Here is a 20,193-nt window from a genome sequence, read left to right on the forward strand (position 1 = left end):
GGCAGATGCAAGGCAGTGGGTGTCAGTATTACTGTGTAGCTAATGCACAAGCACAGCAAGACTATAACTCTTTTTCATAAACAAAGACGCTGTTGTGAGAATATTGCCGCTACTTATTTAGAATGCCTGCATTTAACTATAATGAGAACTAATAGACAATCAAGCCAAGGAAAGTATAGGGGATGTAATTCGTAGCAATTGTGATATAACTGTGAAGAATTTAAAGTGGACAAAAAGATAACTTGCCGCCAGCAGGTACTGAACCTGCAACGTTCAAATAATGGGTCCACCAATTGAGCTATGCCGGCGGTCATCCTCCTGTCCACTTTTATTGGGTATATGGGTATATGTGTGCATTTAAACCTGGGAGTGTTAATCAGCGCTGCTCGTAGCCATGACGGCAAGTGTGGAACACTCTTTTTCTGCCTTTTGGCATCACGTAGCACGTGATCTTTTTACAGGCTGGCAGCTGACCAATAATCCCTTGCATACTACCTGAAGGCTTCAAGTCTGCCAGAACGAGACCCTTGCCATAAATGAACAAAAGAACGGGAATTTTAAGCGTACGTTTTTCTTTGAGAAAAACAAGCCCTTAACATTCCCCTTCTTTCGTACTTTTAACTGTGCCTTTGTGAAAAAGGCACTGAAGGGTGCGAAGCCGACTTATAACGTGCCTACCATTGTTTTCCTGATGATTGCAGTGGTTGAGGATTGCAATAGTAACGGTCCAGGCGCAATGTCCGTACATTTCAGCTGGTGCTGTCGCTCCTCTTCTGCTTGGCCGATTGGTGCATGAACATTCCGCTGCGTGCCTTGACAACACCTCAGGCCGACGGCTGCTCTCCACTGCTCTCCACGCTAAACGTAAGATTTCCAGTTTTCACCAGGCGTCCTTGTTTACGGTGGTTTGATCTAAACCTGCGAAAGTCAGATGGCCCATTGAGACGAGGCAATAATGAATTATATAGGAACATTAATTGAACACAGTTCCAACTTATGGTTGAAACTTGTGGTTGAAGTGTTTAGCAAGGTTGATGGCCAGGGGTAATAAGGAATGGTAAGCCCTTGGCGAGTAGCTCACTAGCAGAGGTCACGAACCACTCGAATAGCAGCTGTTAGTAGCTCACTGGCATGAGCGTTGGATTTGATGGGGTTGAGTCGGTCACTGGGGTGGCACGACATTATGGAATAGTTAAAGTACAGAAGAAATCATGAGAGTTCTATGTTTAAAAATTATGACTGTTATTTATTGTTCTAATGTAGTATGACTTTGTCTTGCTTGTCAAATAAAGCATGCTAATAAAGTTTTAGATGCTTATCTAATATGGTGTCCCTGCCTCACATGACCTGAAAGTTTAAAGCCCTTGGTAGAATAGGTCATTGACTTAGATCGAAAAAGAAAAAGGAACTAGGCTCTATTCTTCAGGATTTGCACAGATCTCTTATTATCAACTGAAATGTCAAGCTTGATTAAACCTTAATGCCGGTTTTAATTCACCCGTGCCATGGCCAATGGAGGGTGACGAAAAAGAACAGACAAACATTTTCCGTTCTTTTGTGGTAGGTGTTGGACCACATCCTGACAGGCAAGAGCCCGCTGTTGCGGCCAGATGTCCTGTCCCTGCTGCAAGCACTCTGCCCAAGCATTGTCCTCGCAGACATTGAAGCACAGCCGGGTGAAGGCCCAGCCAAGGCCACTCACACCAGCTCCTTGGGACACCTGCCCAGTGGTGGCAAGATTGCCCGTTCCATCGCAAGTTTCGTGCCGCCGGCTGTGCTTCAGAGTGATTTCCGGAAGAGTGGCAACGTGAAGCTAGCAGCCAGAATGGTTAGCCTATTTTGTTTAATATTACCTCTTGTGCGCACAGTGTACGGTGCATAGTGTACAGCAAACAGCGTGCCACAAATGGTGTACGGCAAACGGCGTACGGCAAACAGGGTACGGAAAACAGTGTACGGCAAACAGTGTACGGCACATTGCGTACGCCATTTGGCCACTATTTTAAAAAGGAGAGAGAGAGAGAGAAAACTTGAATGCGATAGGCAGGGAGGCTAACTGCAACTCCAGTTTGCTACTTTGCACTTGGGAAAGGAGGTAGGGGAGAAGAGAAGGACGTGTGGTTGAACAGTTCAGTGTGTACAGTGCAGTGAACTGTTAAATGGAACGCTCGAGTGTAGAGCACAAGCGATCTTTTTCCTCTTGCAAGTGTACAATCACCCAGTTTTGAAGCAGGGCGACGTTTGGCCGATGGCAATGCTGTGTGCGTGTGAACAGTTGCTATGTGCAAGACAGCACATGCATGTACTAAAGGTGGGGTACATTACTAATGCAAGCGTGCCAACACGCTTTGCAGAAAAAGTTTGCCGCATTCTTTTAGAAAATATGCAGGCAGTGTTCACAGCTTAATACAGTGATAGCTGTCACCTGGTGATGTAGTGGTGTGGGTAGTTTACGGGAGGATAGCATGATAAAATGTAGTTAAATACATTTCCGGATTGTTTTGTAGGAATGTAGCGTGACTGTATTGTACAAACACCATCCGAATGGTAGTTGTGCAGCGACAGTGGCAAGAGAAGGCAGACCACAACTTTGCAAATGTTCAATTATTTAAGTTGTGCGTGACCTGATGCTAGCTATTGCTGTCGCTGCTGTGCGCAGTAAGAACAATTAAACATTTTTGTTTTTTTTAATATCATTTCCTGTCAGTTTGGGACAGGGTTGCTTTGACTACATTCATGTGTGTGACAAGCTGCAGTAGCTTTTCCATCCTAAGGAGCTTGAATTAACGATTCTGACTCGTTCCAGGTTTTGAGTCACCTACTGCATCAACTCGGCCACTTCCCAATGGGCCTGGGTGCGGCACAACTCACCAGCCTAGTAGCAGAGCAAGACGACGTGCCCGCCCTCCGCGACAGCGAGCTGTCCAAGGAGGTCTTCTCCGCGCCAAACATCCAGCTCTTTGTTCTCAACAACATGTCCATACTGTCACTCGTCGAGATTCCTGCCGAGGTAAGTGAGCGCTTTGCCGTCATAATGGAGTGGCATTTATTTCGCCAAGGAGGTAGCAGTAGTCTATACTCTATTCCATACATCGCAGTCAACACTGTGGAGCTAGTGCAACTTTTTGCAGTAGATGTGTTTGCAACAGGAAATAGTTTGTTCTTGTTTCGCACTCACAATGTGATTTCTTTCAGTTTTATGTGCAGTAATAAATTGGATGTCTTTGTGGCTTAGAGGCAAACAACCCTTATACAGCTGTGAATATGTTGTTCTTATCTCTCAGCTCTCAGCGTTTCGTTGTCTTCGTGTCTTTTTTTTTTTTTTTTTCATTTGAAGCGTCGCGACACTTGACGTGCGTACCCTTGCAATGCTCACACGAGCACTTACAACTACGAAACAACGCGCGGATTTTGCTGACCAAACTTCGTGCGTAACCTTCACAGTGTTGACTGCTGTGTGTGGAACGGAGTATAGTTAGCTGACTATTGCTGTTCTACAAGCAAACACGGAAAGAGACAAGCTTGAGCACTGAACTGCAGGCAACCAATGGTTTATTGTTGCAAAACAGGCATGCTGTTATACAGTGTATGTGCAAGGAACGAAAGAGGAATTTTTAAGGGCTTGTTTTTCTTTGCTAGACACAACATTAATGCGAACCAGTAGACAATAAAGCCAATAACAAACAATTGTCTGTTAGTTCTCGTTAGTGCATGTGCAAGTGATATGTTGGGAAGGGATGTAAGGGGCACATCAAAGGCACGAGGTTAGAAATCAACAACGTAAAACTGCAAAGCCACTAGAGATGAACGGAATCAAGACAGAACAAAGTGATAAGCATATCTTGACTTCATGACCACCAAATGAATAAGAATCGTTTCCTTTCTAAAATAAAAATATTCAATGCATGTCAATGGGAAGGCACAGCGCAACTGAGACAATGGACAAGAACACGCAACACAAACGAGCGCTGCAACGAGCGCTGCAACGAGCGCTGCAACGAGCGCTGCAACGAGCGCTGCAACGAGCGCTGCGTGTTCTTGTCCATTGTCTCAGTTGCGCTGTGCCTTCCCATTGCTATGAACCAACTCGCCCAGACCAAAGTCTCAATGCATGTGTTTCTTATTCAGTGTATGTGGACTTATCCACAAGTGCACTGCTTTTACAAGGCAACAGGGACGATTTTGGGCTGTATTTCACTTCTTGCTTCTAGACTATCGCATCCCTATTCCAGTTATTCAGCTACTTAATACTGAACATAGGTATATAGTTATAAATTGTAGCAAGAATATTGCAAGAATAAAATCAAGGAAATTTATAGTTTTCTTTTTGTAATTATTCACGGGTATTGGTTGTGTCATTTGTTTCTAGTGGGCAGCTTTTTAATGTCATCGTTACAATCTCTACTTGCATATTTCACTGCTCATCCAGGTGTTTCTATATCTAGACTGTCTGTAAAATATGTTTATTTCATTACCTCTTGTGACATTCTTGAGGTTTCTTAGTGATCGATTGTTTAGCGAGTGTCCGACCCGGCATCTGGCACTTACTATAGTGGCTGCCTCCTCAGGAATGGAAGACGACGAATGCACCCTTTCAAATTACCAAGAACGATAAAACACTGTGGTTTTTAAATATGCTGGCTGTGAACTAGTAGTGGTATCCGGGCGAACTATTGGTTCCACCAGGAAACTTCTACCCAAAGAGCCAGTTGTGCACACTTTTTTTTTTCGGTTTCAGTTCTTGTCACAGATATTTTTGGACACTTGCTTTCAGTCTTCAGTAAATTTCACCCATCTATACAAAAACTGAAGTGGTTAAGCGATCAACTGGTTAAAAAAAGAAAGATTGTCAAAATGCCTGTTTCTGTCGCTTTCTGCTTCTAGGAAACTTCGGGAGGCGCCGCAAGCGTGGGTCTCACCACTGGCAAGTCCCAGGTGCGAGCCATCGTGCGTGACCTGAGTGGCAAATTTTCCTGGGACTGTCTGACACTGTACGGACCACACGGTTGTCGTGCAGGCTCCTATCCACCTGGTGAGATGCTCGCTTTCTTCCCGTAGGAGAAAAAAAGAAGAGAATTCCAGTGCACGGTTACAATAACACTCAGCGTTTTTAAAAAAAGACTCGGGAAATTAGTGCGAAAGTAACTTGAGATGACAGTGCCACATTATTTCTTTGAGTCCCCAACAGTCCATTCTTGTAAGAACGGTGTAACACCTCACGTTGCAGTTTCTGTGGGACATGACTTTGCTGTTTCCCTAAATTCATCGCCGATTGTACACATGCGCGCCACATTTATACACGCGGTTAGAACAGTGGTAGGATCGTGTTCCCAGGCTAAACCTTGATCCACAAAAGAAAGTCACTCAATTCGTTGATCAGCAAGCCATGTCGGGGCATGATGTATCTCCTAATTAATGGCCCATTTCTTGGAACCTCGCTACCTCATTTGCCAGGAGTGTTGCTCAGTTTGCAGTTTTTATGTGCAAAAGCTTAGTGTAACACACACCCTGTGATTTTTTAATGGAGAATGGTTAAGACTGGTGGTGTCCCAGCCCATCGTACTTAGTCTAACACTATCAGCACTGCTTAGCATTGGCTTATGTTGCATAATGTTGGCTAAACATTGCTGAATGACTGCTAATGTGGGCTAGCGTTGACTAAATGACTGTGTCGGCTAATGTTGTCTATGCACGTTGAATAAAGACATCAAAAGCAATGGTTATGTGTGTCGTAATGCATGTCAGAGTCCGTGTACTTTCGCATATAGATAAACAGCAATTCTAGTCGGTCCTGTGGCTGCCTGACTTTATCATTTTTGCTGTATCATGCAGGCCCCGTTCCCGACCCGTGCCTTCACTACACCACTCACCGTGGCCGAAACCAAGACCTTCAGGAGCAACAACGCTGCCAGGCCGATGCTGCCGCCCGCGATTCGGGGCGGCGGAGTCCCCTTCATCGGCCGCCCGACCAGCTGCCCCTGCTGGAAAACACGCAGGACAACTACGACAACCTGGATGACGTAAGCATCGCAAGGTTCTTCTGAAAAAGAGCACCGATACATTTGACTCTCGTTACCTCAATTTCAACCGGCCAACATAACGAATGGTCAACATAATTTCTCCGTTAATCCGGAGGGCTGAGTTAAAAGGGGGAGAAAACAAGCATTTGAACGCATCATTGCTTCATTTGCATTTCTTCACACCTTCTGCACTCTGAACACAAGTGTGGTTTTGCATACGGTACTAATTTATTAATTGCATAACGTCACCGAAGCATTCTAACTATACAGTGTATAGTTCAGCCAGCCACAGTGTGTTTAATAGAAGGGTCCGTGGCAGTATTTATCCTACCTCCTTTAGTTCAGTCTCCAGTAAATTGCACACTCAAATGTAAGGATGCGATCTTGTACGTGTTCCACAATTTAGTATGCGTTAGCGAGCTTACAGATAACAATCATATATTTTGCCTGTCGCTTGAATATCAACACTATGGCCGCTTTCACACCAAGCCTCTCTGCACAGGCCTGTGGCGTGATGTTGTACGCATTCTATAACAGAACATTCGTCCTCGCTGCACGTGATTGGTCAAGGCTTGCGTTTATGTTCCTCGTTAGTGTTGTTTACGCAAGCCTCAACCAATCGCGTGTGGTGAGGACGAATGTTCTATTATAGAATGCGTACGACATACGCCGCAGGCCTGTGCGGAGAGGCTTGGTGTGAAAGCGGCCATAGTGTTGATATTCAAGCGACAGTCAGAATATATGATTGTTATCTGTAAGTTCACTAACGCATACTAAATTGTTGTCTTGTAGGAGATTCTGCCCACATTACCAATTTTAAAGGGAAGAAGAAGGGCAGTTGAAGCTGTTGAATACGATTCAGGCATTGACTGTTGTATTTTGAGGCGTAAGCCTTAGATGCCTCATGAAACACAAAAAGTGACTGTCGGCTTTGACGGCTGCTGTGTCAACATGAGTGATGCAAAAAAATCGTGTGGTAGCGTCAGAGGTCGCAAAAGTTGTTGTGTCATCATGAAATGACATCATGTGACGTCACATGACATCACATGATGATGTCATCACGTGACATCACCGCTTGGTCAAGAGTGGGCCGATCCTGGAGGCAGTGCAAAACCACGGGTGTAGAAAGTTTTCAAGGGGAGGGGGGGAGGGGGCGTTAAAACAATTGACTGAGAGAAAAAGATGATGGCTTTTGCCTTCGAGTTGTCTTCGGCAAATGCATAAGAGACTGTGTTACCTTTTCATTTCACAGTCTCATGATCATTCTGTCACTCATTCGAAGACAGTGAGTAACACAGAACCAACCAACAGCATCGTTCAGCAGTTGCGTGCTTTTGCTGTGCTGTCTGTGCAGCTGCTGCAGTACATTGGGCACACGAGCCCCGAGTGCGTGCAGTTGCCCTGCCAGCGGCTCAACTCGGCACCCAAGGCGACCGACGAGTTGGCGGGCATCCGCGAGGCCGAGACCGTCCACCTGCTGCTCAACCAGCATGCCCAGGAAGTCCAGCACACCGCACAGGCCGCCTACAGTCCAGAGTGAGTGCTTGCTTGCTTGCTATGTTGTAAGCATACTTAGACCCCTTTCCAGAAATGCGACTTGAAGCCATTGCTTAACTTCAGTGCCTCGCTTCACTGCAATATCTCTGATATGTGTGTCCAGTGAAGAACAAAAGCATCCTGGGTGTGCTAATATCAGGCACTATTTTATCCGGACTTGACTTAGTCAACATGGACTTGGTCAGAATTGATTTGGTCACAAGTTGGTCGACAGGTTTGGTCAGAGTTGCTTAACTTGAATGGTTAGCAACACTGCAATACCTGTGATGAGTGCGTTCAATGAAGTGCAATAAGCATCGTGGGCATGCTAATGTCGGGCATTACTTTGTCTGGATGTGAACAAGTCAAATGGGACTTGGTCAAATTTGATTTAATCAGAAGTGGGTCAAAGTTGACTTGGGCAAGTCAACCCTGACCAAACCTGGGTCAACCCTGATCAAGGCAACTTTGACCAACTTGGTCAGCTCGCGACTTGGAGCACTTCTGAACACAGGGTAAATACCTACAGCATGCCCAGTCACTCTAAAATGCATGGGGGCCTTCACTGCGGTGACGTCACATTTCCAGTCATTTTGTATCTGCTGTTGCTAGAGCGTGAAAAACAGTCACAAGATGATTTTCCCACTCACGTGCCTAATCGTTCATGTCTATGAAACAACCCACTTGCAGTTGTTTACGCGACGCAGAGTGCCTGTAATGTGACTTTCTTGGAAGGTCATGACTATGGAAATTTAGCACGTTTTAAGAGTAAATTCCATCTTGGACTCTTAAGATTCAATAATTTTTGCATTCTGCAGATGACCAGACGTAGTGGCATCATTGATGACCTTGACCAAAGATCACTGACTTGTATGCATAAAACATGTTTCAGACCCTTTAGTAGTCACGGTGGCTAGATAAAGAGGTTGCAGAGGTTTCAGCCACTGGCAGACAGCTTTTATGATTCAGTTTGTCAAATGATGCAGTGGGTACGTGAACTACTGGAATGATTAATTCAAGACGTTTTGATGAATGTTCCATCAGAACTTCAGCAGTCTGTGAAATCTAGGGCTAAATGACAGGGGTTATTTGTGCTTAATTTTTTTTTTGTATTCTTGTTCATCATTATGCTGCTTTTAGCTAAAGCAGTGATACAATATGACATGCTTATCATTTCGTAATACTGAACTTTTTTTTGTGTTGTCCCTGTGATCGTAAAATTGTACAGCCTTATTTGGTAAGTATTTGATCCTCCTTGTCCTCTCAGTTACAGTTGCATTTTATCAAGCCGTCACACTTATGCACTGGTATCACAATTTTTTATTGAACGTTTCGACACAATTAATGTTTCGAGTCTGAGTTCCAACGTTGTTCAGTTCAGCCATCACACTGTTCAGGTGTATCAGGGATGGTGACAGTGAGTCAAATATTTATCGTAGCGCACTTACTGTTAGCCATGCTAAGGTTGGCCACGTTGCTGTGCAGGATGCTGGCAAAGGCTGCCACCCCTCCCAATCCAACCGAGCCACTGTCGCCGTTCCAGTACTCACGGCTGCTTCTGGAAAACTTCAACTTCTTCGCATGGGAAAAGAGGTTAGAAGCCTCGCGTATAGTGATCGCCAAACAGTATCAAAAATGTTTAATACTTGTACTGCTTACTTTTTCCCTTAAACCGCCCACGTACAGCACCCACAGATTGAAACGTGACATCGTTTTTTTTTTTAAGTATAATGACTGTTATGAGCAATGGCTCGTGATAACCGTGTCGTGTAGCTGCAAATCGGGCCACTAAAGGGGATGTTGACTCTGATGTAAGTGTTTGAGCTAAAATTGTGCTGATACGACACGAACTGCAGATGCTGGAAACAAAAGTAGTATGCGCACTACCTAGTCCTAATTTTTTGTGTTTCAATCCGTGAGTACTATATCAAGGTAACAGTTGCTTTACTTCAAATCTCATTAACCTTTTCCCTTACCTTTATTTCCCCCGACTCTTGAGGGCAGTTTTTTTTTTTTTTTCTGGCCTTTTATCGCTGTAAGTTGTAACTCTTGGCTGCACGTCGTGTTCTACATAAGACAAGACAATAGTGTCCTGGCATGCTTCCTTTTTTTTTCTTTCAAAATTCTCACAATACTTATTTTGTGACAGAAAGGCCTGGAAAGCTTTGATGTCGCACACAATTTTTCTCCAGCATTTTTCATGTGCAGAACTATAGCCCACAAAATTTCTATTAAAAACCAGCTTTTAATTATTTACATTGTCAAACTGGAGTGTTGTCCCACCGTCTTAGTCTGATTGCCACATAACTGCGCTTTGTTATGTTCAGTGGTTTTTTATTGAGCATATTCACTGAGATGGCTGTTGAATTTGTAGTGCCATCAAAGCACGAAAGCAACTTAAGCAAGAATTGTCTGTTTACCTTAAGTCTCAAATCTCTCTTACTGTAGCCTTCCTTCGTTTCTATATCTACACAGTTGATGTCACTAGTATCCTTACCTGTTCAAATCCTAGCTTGCTTCTTTGTGCCCTTGCAAACCGCTTTTACTTTTACGTGTGGACTCGCTACGGATTATGTGCTCTTTGTATGCACGATCATATACCCAGCTTTCTTGCATCTCTTGTTACAGGCCAAAATTTGACCTTGTGAAGAAGAACGAGAAGCTGCTGCGAGAGCTGCGGAACCTCGACAACCAAATGTGGTGCGTTTTTCTGCGTTGCCCTTTTTTTCCACGCTTCAAGACATGTTCATGCAAATAAACTCTGCTTTAGTCGGCTTTCTCCACACGTGTTGTCGAGGTAACACTTACTATAAGTTTTCTGGACATACTGTTTGCATTTTGTCTCGACATTTCTAGCTTACAGTTCTTAGTTTCATTGTTTTGGCGCTTAAGAAACCTGCGAGATATACTGTGTTTTCTCGCATATAACTCGCACCCTCAACAACGAATTGCGGAAAATTTTCTAAAAGAAAGATCTCCATGTATTGCTGTGAAGCCACGTTGCACTCAGGCATTTGAGTTTTTTGTCTCGACTTTAGCTCCAAATTTTCTGTATTTTTTTTTTGTGTGATTTATACACAAGAAAATTGTTGGATGCCATTGCTTGACAAGTCACTATCATTTCAAGAACCTCTGTCTTGTTTAAATCCAAACGAGGCAAAAGTTCTGGAGAAGATGGAGGCTTAAGGAGATGAATATTCTTGAACGGGGTGTCGTTGTTTCAACATTTCGACAAGTGGTCTTGTCTTTTTTTTGTTGTCTTTTTTTTTTTTTTGTTGCTGCCTTGAAAAAGACAAGACCACTTGTCAAAATGCTTGCTCCAGCTCTTGTTCAAGAATATTCACCTCTGTCATGTCTAGACACATGCAGCTCGAAGTCTGACGTAGCCGTGCCATTTGTCGTTGCAGCCGAGAGACTCACAAAATAGCTGTGATCTATGTGGCAGAAGGCCAGGAGGACAAGAACTCTATATTCATGAACAATACCGGGAGCCGTGCCTTTGAAGAGTTTGTCGCAGGTCTGGGCTGGGAGGTAAGGTGTTACTTTAGTAGTCTTTCCATTTACTGTGCAAATAAAAAAAAAAGTTACCAGCTTTTTAGTGGCACGAGCACCAAGTGACACTCTTTGCCGTCTTCCAGACCACCCTGTCTAGCACCGATGCGAGTTGCCCGAAAACCCTAATAAAAATAAAAACATATAATAAAGGGACCGAATGGGTTAAGCTAAGGGTTGTATATGATAGAGTGAATATTAGGGTATGTCATAAGTTAAAACTAGAATCATATAATTTGTAGAAATTAGTGCAAACAGCAATTGCAACTCAGAAACAAATTGGATGGGGCTCGTTGTGGCACCTGGTGGATCAGAATTAGCTAAAGTGGTTGCTTGGGCGAGTTGGTACGAGATACTTCACATAAAAAACAGCGCTAAAAAACGGCGAACAAGAGAAAGAAGGACACAGACGGCGGCGCCGCCGTCTGTGTCCTTCTTTCTCTTGTCCACCGTTTTTTAGCGCTGTTTTTTATGTGAAGTATGGTGGATCAGATTTCAGCCGTGCACTTCTTTCTCTGGGGCTTTGGCAGACTGCGAAACACGCACGCCGAAAACTCGATCGAACTGGTGTTAGTGCCCACTTTCAGAACCCTAAATCTTGCATTAGGGTCACTTTCTGAAAATTAGCTTCAGATCAAAGCACTAGTTGTCTCTGATTTGTCATCTCCTACTGCCAGAGATGCTATAGATTCAGTCAATGTATTTTGGTGTACACAGCTACTCGGACAATTCCAGAATAGTCTGGAACAATAGATCAAGGAGGCCCACCGTTCTCATTCATCTATTGATCTGTGACAACTGAGAGCTGTTAAGCATACATGTGACGTTGGGTTTTGCCTTCCCAGGTTGACCTGGAGGTGCACACAGGTTACAATGGTGGTCTCGAGACCAACAAGAGCACTGGTAGCACAGCACCATATTATGCCACCTCGTTCATGGAAGTACTGTTCCATGTTTCCACGCGAATTCCTGCCATTGAGAAGGACTCCATCACAAAAAAGGTACTCATTGCAACTGTTTATGTCGTTGTTATTGTCAGTCTGGTGTAATTGATCCTGCAGTAATTTGGAGATCTTTCACTACAAGTCTGGGAATGTTGTGCGGGTTTGAATATGTGTGTGTCGATGTGCGATGCAGGTTTATGCAATCTTTGGGAAAACTGAGAATTTGTGATGATGAGATATTTCATCTCTTGTTACTATAGTACTAAACGAATGCGTTTCCTGGTGAATGTTTTATGCAGCGATCCCTTTATTGTGTTCACAACTTGAAACTGTGAATGTGAGAGTTTTGACTTGTTTTACTACGTTTCACTGTAAGCAAGATGTTTGCCCTTGCTTTCACTGAGCTGTCAGGCCCAGTGCTGCTTAGTCACTTCGAGTTCTTAAAATAAGCCCTGAAAAGGTGAGAAAGATGTAAAACCTTTCTTTTACCTACTGTGTCGCCCAGGCATACTTTGGCACCCATCCCCGCCACACTTGCAGACAACTGAGAGGTGTTCCGTGCGGCGTGACGTCCAAAACTGGCACATTGTGGCATAACATCGTTGCATTTACCATTGCACAGCCAAGAATGAAGTGCTGTCTCTCGTAGCTTGACCTACTGAGCTTAGAAGCAAAAGTACAGAATGCAGTGAAAAGACGTGCGAGCACTCCTTGTTGTCAGGCCTAGCATAGTACAGCCTAAAAAACGAACAGTCTGTAAATTTTAAGTGTGAACGGAAGTTTTCTAACACTAATGCTGCTTCACAGCTGCGTCACCTGGGCAACGACGAAGTGCACATTGTGTGGTCGGAACACATGCGAGACTACCGACGTGGCATCATCCCGACGGAGTTCTGCGACGTGCTCATTGTTATCTACCCGCTTGGAAACTGGCTCTACCGTGTCCAGATAAACCCCAAGCCGGAGGTTGGTGATTCTTTCGGCTCTTGCTTTTTCTAGAGATGTCTTCATCTGAATCTTTCCAACCCCTGCCACCATTTGAGTTGCTATCTACTGCGCACTTCATGTGAGGGCCTTTACAAAACTTTTTACATACCTTTGTAGTGTATGTGCTTCGTAGCATAGCTTTGTAGCATAGCTTTGTAGTGTATGTGTAGTGTATGCAAACATATGTTCAGCTTGCATAAGTGTGTGTGCTGGAGAGTGAGTGAGTGAGTGATCACTATAATTATCAACCTGCACCAGGAGTAGCATGCCGGGTGGTTAGATAGTGACATGTCAAACTTATTATAAAGTCAGTGTCTTTCTCTCTTACTCCAGCCGAGACTAGTTTTATCAACGACATAGAACAGCAGGGGCTGCTTGTTTCAGAAATGATGTATCATGCAGTACAGTCAAACTGCTTTGAAGGGTGATCCTTGAACTGCAAACAGTACATGCTAGGAAGCAGATACTAATGCCATTGATGTGGTTGCTTCCGTAGTCTCCTAATAGTGAATGTAAACAGCACAAAACTAACACGATGATGCAAAGCTACTAGATGGGACAAGTGCTGTTTCGTTACTCATCCCATTGTATTAATTTCTGTCCCCGAGTTGTTTTTTCTCTACTTTATATTCAGTATCCATTACCAACTAGACCTAGTCAGCCATCTCCTCAGAGATGTTCTTGACTTGTGCACTCACCACTTGTACTCTCTAGGTGCCATTCTTCGGGCCCTTGTTTGACGGTGCCATTGTGGACCACCTGGTTCTGCCGAGGCTGGTTCGGGCGACGGCCATCAATGCCGGAAGGGCCGTCAATTCGCTCAAACCCATGTTTCGTACATAGTATCCTTTAGTTTGTTTTCTTGCTTTGTTCCTGCAATCCTTACCAGCAATGACTTCCGTACTCACGGATTGAAACAGGACAATTTAGAATTGAGTAACGCACATACTTTCATCTCCAACATCTTCAGTTTGGGTCATACCGGCGTAAGTTCGACACAGATTCATCACAACATGACGTGGTTGTCTCGAGCAGTTGTGAATACCAGTCGTTATACTAAAAAATTCGATGTCTCGTTTGAATCCGTGAGTACCGTACAGTGCTCATAAATTGAAGCGCGACAATTTTGGGCTGTGTAATGCACATATTAAAGTTCCACTGTCTTCAGTTCATGTCATATCGGCGTAATTTTAACTGGTAGACATGCATCCGATCCGACATTACTTTTAACAGAAAGATTCGTAGTGATGTGACACGTTTATATGGAGCAAATATGGAGCAATTGTGTGTACCAGCTGTTATACTAAAACTTTTGATGTCACATTTCAATCTGTGAGCATTAGTCACTAACGCCCAAAGCACATTCAGCCTTGCAAAATACCACTTGAAATAGAAACTGGAAGTTCTGCATTCGTGTGACTTTTGATTACGATAGGTAATTGTAGTTCGTTAGTTCTTTCATATGCTGTTCCCATCCAATGTGGATATGCAAACTAGAAAAATCCCTGTCTAGCTGTGTGGTTTATTTATCACTGCAAGATGCCGAGATTGTCTCTTTTGAGACCTCATTGGCAGTCCGTGTGAGTTCGGCGTAGAAGAGATGTTTGAATACTTTTCCTTTTCTTCATAATTTAGAAAAACTCCTGCTTCATAAATTTTTGAAACTCAATGTGTCGTGACAGCAGGCCCTACATATAGGACCACACAACCACAGCAGTGATGTTTGAGCTAACTCTAATGGACTAATGTCAGTGTCACGTTTGTTAGCCATTCTTTATTTAAATTTTATTTTCTGCCAGTAAACCTGTTTTCCCACCCATAAAGTCAAACCTTGTTTGACCGTACAATGAATCTAATAACATTTTGGATGCAGTGAGCTTGTCCATGCAATCGCCTACGTATTTTTGTGAATGTGGCTAGATGCACATATTTTCCTGACGCGCGTATCAGTTACGAGCAGCGAGCGCAGGCATTAGAGACCGTTGTGCAGAACTACAAGGAGCTCACAACGTTTGAAGATTTCGCCTCCAAGGTTATGGCCCCAGCACCTGCCAAAAGCCCCCTCGTGCTCCGTCGATCGGGTGAGTGTTGTGTTTTTAAAGCAGCGTCACGCAGCCGTGTCTTAAATCTGCACAATATTTGATGCAAGACTTACAGGACTGTATTCACTAAAGCAAGCTGAGTGTTGTTTTTAGCAACGGTCAAAATTTGCTGTCTAGACTTTTTTTGAAATGTGTATTTGTGGTAATCTTCTAAGTACGGTTGCAGTTTTTAAACCATGTAACATGCACACAACCTGTGTTCTTTTTGAACGACTCAGAATGTTAGTCGTGTAAGCATTTGTTACCGTGTAGGAAAGCTGACTTTAAGGTCTTGCCAAGAATCCACCGAGATGGTAGGCGTCACTTCAGGAGAGACTGCAGTTTTTTACGTGAGTTTGTGGCCTCTTTACTGTGCACTACAGTGCAGCAGTATTTTAACCCTTTCAGGCCCAAATTATTTATTTTTAATGTAAGCTACTGATTTTTACATTTTGAGATGTGCATGATCATGGTAGTCCAAAAGAATGAAAAAATTTTGTGCTCACACTTTTCAATGAAGAGTAATTAGTGAGGAAATTAATTTAATAAAGATTTATTATTTAATAATACTTCAGTTATTTTTAATTAATTTAGTGATTTAAATGTTATTTACATGGGATAGCATAATGCGCAATAGCCAAAATTCAAGTTTTCAACTCAGAATTAAAATAAATGCCCGATCTCTGCATGGCGAAAGAAGAAGCTGCCCCAGCGAAACAGGGGAACGGCGCGACCTCTCCTGTAATTTCTCTGTTCGCATGGGGCCTCACATTATTCTGTGTACCAGCTTAGTGGCATATATAGAGTGGATGCTAAGCATGAGTTGTTGATGAAGAACAACACTTCTTTTTACCAGGTGGTTGCTGACTGGGTCAGCACTGGGCCTGAAAGTGTTAAAGGAGCACTGACATCAAATTTTAAAGTCAAGATGTGCCATTCATTCGATTGCTGGGTATGCATAGGTCTTCTTGGCCAAATTTTAATGGCGTCGGTCGCGTGGAAGTAATTTTATTTCGAGGGCAAACAGCGTACAAAAGCTCAACTGAAGATTGATCACGCTGCGACATCGACACTAGTGCTACGTGTAAGGTGCGATACATTCCGCAAATACCATCCTGAGTGACGATACGCTAGTAACAGTGACGTCGCCGATCTGAGTGTATTTATTGTGACGCCGACGCCAGGCGACGCTCTCGCTCCCAGCCAGTGGCTCTCCTTGCTGTCCCGATCTGTGCTTGCGATTCATCGTGTCGCATCGATTAATTTGTCGTGTGCTCCACAGCGCGAGTGCGATCAATCGGAGCGACTACGTGCCAGCATGTCGGGGAACCGCTGCGTAGTGCGGACCTGCTCGTCGAGGCGCGGAAAAAGCAGAAATTGCGTGGCGTTTCATTACACGTACGGTACACGCCAACACGACCACAAGCTATCAAAGTGGAGTAGCCTATAGATAAATAACATCGCTAACAAGTAACACGCATGTAGCGTTAATAGTGAATGTTAGTTCGTCCGTGGACTTCCTTGCGCTAGCGTAATACGGGGTTACTGCAGCCGTAACTGTGAGAGGCCGGATAGGTGGGGCCATCTGGCGGAGCAAAGAAGACCCTGGCAAGCACAGAATTGTTATTGTAGAAACCTATCGTATTCTATTTCTCCGCTGGTGTGCATTCGCTATGCGGATATTCCATAGACCCCTTTGCGTATACCGGAATGCCGTGCACGCTAAAATTCTCTGATATAGCTAATTGAGACACACCAGCGAGTATGGCCCAAGCGTGCGTCCCCGGGCACCTCCTCGTTGCTGCTTGGAACGGCGTCCATTTCTGAATCGCTGTTTTGCAAAGGGTCGAAGCGAAAATGATTCGCGACGTCGCATATCGCTGTGATTCTAAGTTCCAGAATGTCGTCTTCAACACAAGTCGATACTTTTGACGGCGACGACTGCGACGCTGGTGACAAGGCATGACTGAACGTGTGCGCCTAGCAGACGAAATGTTAGCTGAGCAGCTGATCCTCACGTCACTCCTTTCTGTGGACAAGTGGTAAACTGGGGCGCAGTCTGGAGTTGACCGCTAAAAAATGGCGGGCTTGCGGGCCGTTTTGAATCGTGCTAGATACCGGTGATATAAAGCAATAAAACAGATAGCTATTCGTCCCTCAATTGCATTTTCGGTCGCGAATTGCTACTAGGAGGTAGATAACTACTCGTGGATGCAGAAATCATGACATGCGTAAATTTGATGTCAGTGCTCCTTTAAAGGGACACTAAAGGCAAATAACAATTTATGTTAGAGTGAAAGCCCAATGTATGACAACTTCTAAAACGGCAATATTATCAACAGCAGTGCCCTACTTACCGGGAAATTAAGCTAAATGTATCACATGACGAGCGCCACGAGTGGGACATTTTCGAAGTGATCCCGATGACGTAGGGAAGTCGGCCTACAATATATCACTAGTAATCAAACTAGCAGCAGTAAAAAAAGAACATTCCGAGCATCAAAAGACGTAATAAAATGCTGTTTGTTCGTTTCCGCTTGATTCATGGAAAACAAAACCTCCGTGGCGTTGCCATGGGGAACGGCGCGCGTGGTTCAAAGGTTGCGTTTTCGCCGAGCTGTGCCTCGCCCGTCTCAGTGGTAGTTTCGGGATCGCGTACTGCCGTGCGTGTTTTGCGCGCTCGTAAAGTCGCTCTGACAGAAAGTTCGACAAAATGCCGCATGCGTGTGATATTGCCGGATGCCCGAATGGTGCACAACGCCAGTGCTGCAGCAAGGAAACCGGTGTGTCTTTTCACTGGGTGCCGCGGAATGAACCCTTACGCTCGAAGTGGCTTAGTGTCATGCCATTGCGCCAGTGTGCTAAACAGTCAAAACCTCTGCGTGTGTGCTCGCTGCACTTTCGTACTGAGGATTACGAGACCAACCACAACTTGGTGACGGCTTTGAATGTGCCCATCCGAGCAAGTCTTTGCCGCAGCGCCGTTGTTGCTACTGTGGGTCCCGCTACTTCCGCTCGGCTGCTACTAGTGTCGGCGGCCGCGCAGTAAAAGCGGGCAACGTTGGGCATGGCAGCAGTGACGTATGAGTCGTATTTTCAGGCGGGAGATTTGAAGCGCGCTAACGCGATGCGGACCACTAAAAACGTGATTTTATTTCAAAATAAGCACTTCCTTGGCACAAAAGCAGCGCTACGAGGTTTCTGGACCGCTACTTCAACAATCAACGTCGACTTAATATTTGCCTTTAGTGTCCCTTTAAATAGAAGCCTCTCTTCAGATGGGCGTTATTAAATTTACGATGTATTGCTTTTATTACAATTATTACGTGACCTGCGTGATGCTTACTACTACTACTACTACTTACTACTACTACTACTACTACTACCACTACTACTTACTACTACTACTACTACCACTACTACTACTACTACTACTACTACTACTACTACTACTACTACTACTACTAACTACTACTACTACTAACTACTACTACTACTACTACTACTACTACTACTACTACTACTACTACTACTACTACTACTACTACTACTACAACAGTGCAGGGTAGACTGAGACAGCTTCACTGTAAAAGAAGTTATGTACCGAGGTGATCTTAGTGAACTTTTCTCTGTTGCGTTGTCCCAACTTAGCTGGCCCGTCCGGATCAGAGGGAGGCTCGCCTCAGCTGGGGTCAACGTTGGCCGCTGCACTGCTGGACAGCGACAGCGGCTCACCGTCAATGCAGCACCACCACCCTCGCCCACGGCCGGCCACTGTGTCCAGTTCGGCCGGCGACCAGGGTTCGTTCTCTTTTAGAGGTGAGTCGCCCACTTTCAGATGCAGCACATACAGAGCTTTGTGCCAGGCACTACCTGAACACAACCTGGTGACAATGTCTACAAGCACCGCCAATAGTACAACAATTTAGGTGTGGGTAGTATCGGTGATGTGATTGGAAGCTGGCTTGTACCAAGTTTCTCAGAAACACAACCATTCAAGCAGCCCACATCATGTACACACATGCACACACTGACTACACACAGTGCAGGGGCGCAGCCAGGGGGGGGTTGGGGGGGTTCAACCCCCCCCCCCCCCCCGAAATTTTTCAGTTTTGCTTGCGTATATATTCACGCACACATACAAACGCACGCACGAACATACATAAAGTATGGTTGAACCCCCCCCCCCCCCTTGAAAAAAATTTCTAGCTACGCCCCTGACACAGTGCCACTAACATTGACAAATGCCAGAAGTTTGCTGTTCAACCTGTGAAGATATGTTGCCAGCTACTGTGACTGCACACGATGGCAGAAATAGCCAAGAAGGGGTTTGTCATGTGTGTCTAGTGAGGCCTGAGAATATAAGCGCTCGGCAGTACAAGTAGTCCTTATCTGCTTTGAAATTCCTTGCAGGCTTTCATTTTAAGTTTCTACAGCTGTGGGTCATCAAAAATTCTGTCGCACTCCCTCTGTAAGCGGTACTTTCCAAATACTGCATCAGGTGTAGGAATACCCGCACTCTACAGAGATGGCATTCAAGTGTATTTTGCCGAATAATGTACAGTAACCGAGTTTGATCTGAATTTTACTTGGTGCCTGCATATTTTATTGAGCGCCTCATCGGCGTTTTGTGCCTTCTTTCTTTCACGTTCCAGAGCACCACGCCATTCCAGCTTCACAGAGCCACAGTTCATCACCTGTGCCCAACTGATGCGGGTCCCAGACGTAGTTTTTTCCCGCTTTGTTTTTCCCGCCGGCTTTCCGGTGATTTCGGCTTCTTTCGACCAGCTCTTTTCTGTTACTGTTGTTATTATTATTATTATTATTGCCTATTATATGTTTTATATACATATATATATATAATATACATACATATATGACGCAAGTGACCTGCTGTTCTGATGAGCACTCCTGGATTTGCTGCGGGACACTATGTTTTGTGCTGTCGGCAGTTGTGTGCTTTCTGTTACTATCTCGCGAGGAATGCGTGCTGTGCTCCAACAGTTTGGAATGGGAGGCAGGTTTGTGATTTTTTTTTAAAGCAATTGTAGCAGAGGGCGCGAAAGAAAGCCG

General features: G+C 44.5%; 1 protein-coding gene across 3 annotated transcripts in view; it reads left to right on the plus strand.

Annotated features, from left to right (window-relative positions):
• The window catches only part of LOC119374062 (probable Rho GTPase-activating protein CG5521), a 63,649-nt gene extending 43,667 nt beyond the window's left edge, over positions 1–19,982 (plus strand). For all 3 annotated transcript variants that reach the window (XM_037644121.2, XM_037644123.2, XM_049420478.1), the window contains 15 exons: positions 754–864; positions 1,565–1,828; positions 2,807–3,010; positions 4,885–5,032; positions 5,833–6,020; positions 7,375–7,556; positions 9,042–9,149; positions 10,185–10,256; positions 10,964–11,087; positions 11,954–12,109; positions 12,860–13,018; positions 13,754–13,881; positions 14,990–15,120; positions 18,772–18,939; positions 19,776–19,982. In XM_037644121.2, the coding sequence (XP_037500049.1) occupies positions 754–864; positions 1,565–1,828; positions 2,807–3,010; positions 4,885–5,032; positions 5,833–6,020; positions 7,375–7,556; positions 9,042–9,149; positions 10,185–10,256; positions 10,964–11,087; positions 11,954–12,109; positions 12,860–13,018; positions 13,754–13,881; positions 14,990–15,120; positions 18,772–18,939; positions 19,776–19,831 (2,199 nt within the window). In that variant the 3' untranslated portion in view covers positions 19,832–19,982. The remainder of the gene's footprint in view (positions 1–753; positions 865–1,564; positions 1,829–2,806; positions 3,011–4,884; positions 5,033–5,832; positions 6,021–7,374; positions 7,557–9,041; positions 9,150–10,184; positions 10,257–10,963; positions 11,088–11,953; positions 12,110–12,859; positions 13,019–13,753; positions 13,882–14,989; positions 15,121–18,771; positions 18,940–19,775) is intronic.
• The last annotated feature ends 211 nt before the right edge of the window (positions 19,983–20,193 follow it).

Source organism: Rhipicephalus sanguineus, chromosome 11 (genome assembly GCF_013339695.2).
Source record: "Rhipicephalus sanguineus isolate Rsan-2018 chromosome 11, BIME_Rsan_1.4, whole genome shotgun sequence".
In the NCBI taxonomy this organism is placed as follows: Eukaryota; Metazoa; Arthropoda; class Arachnida; order Ixodida; family Ixodidae; genus Rhipicephalus; species Rhipicephalus sanguineus.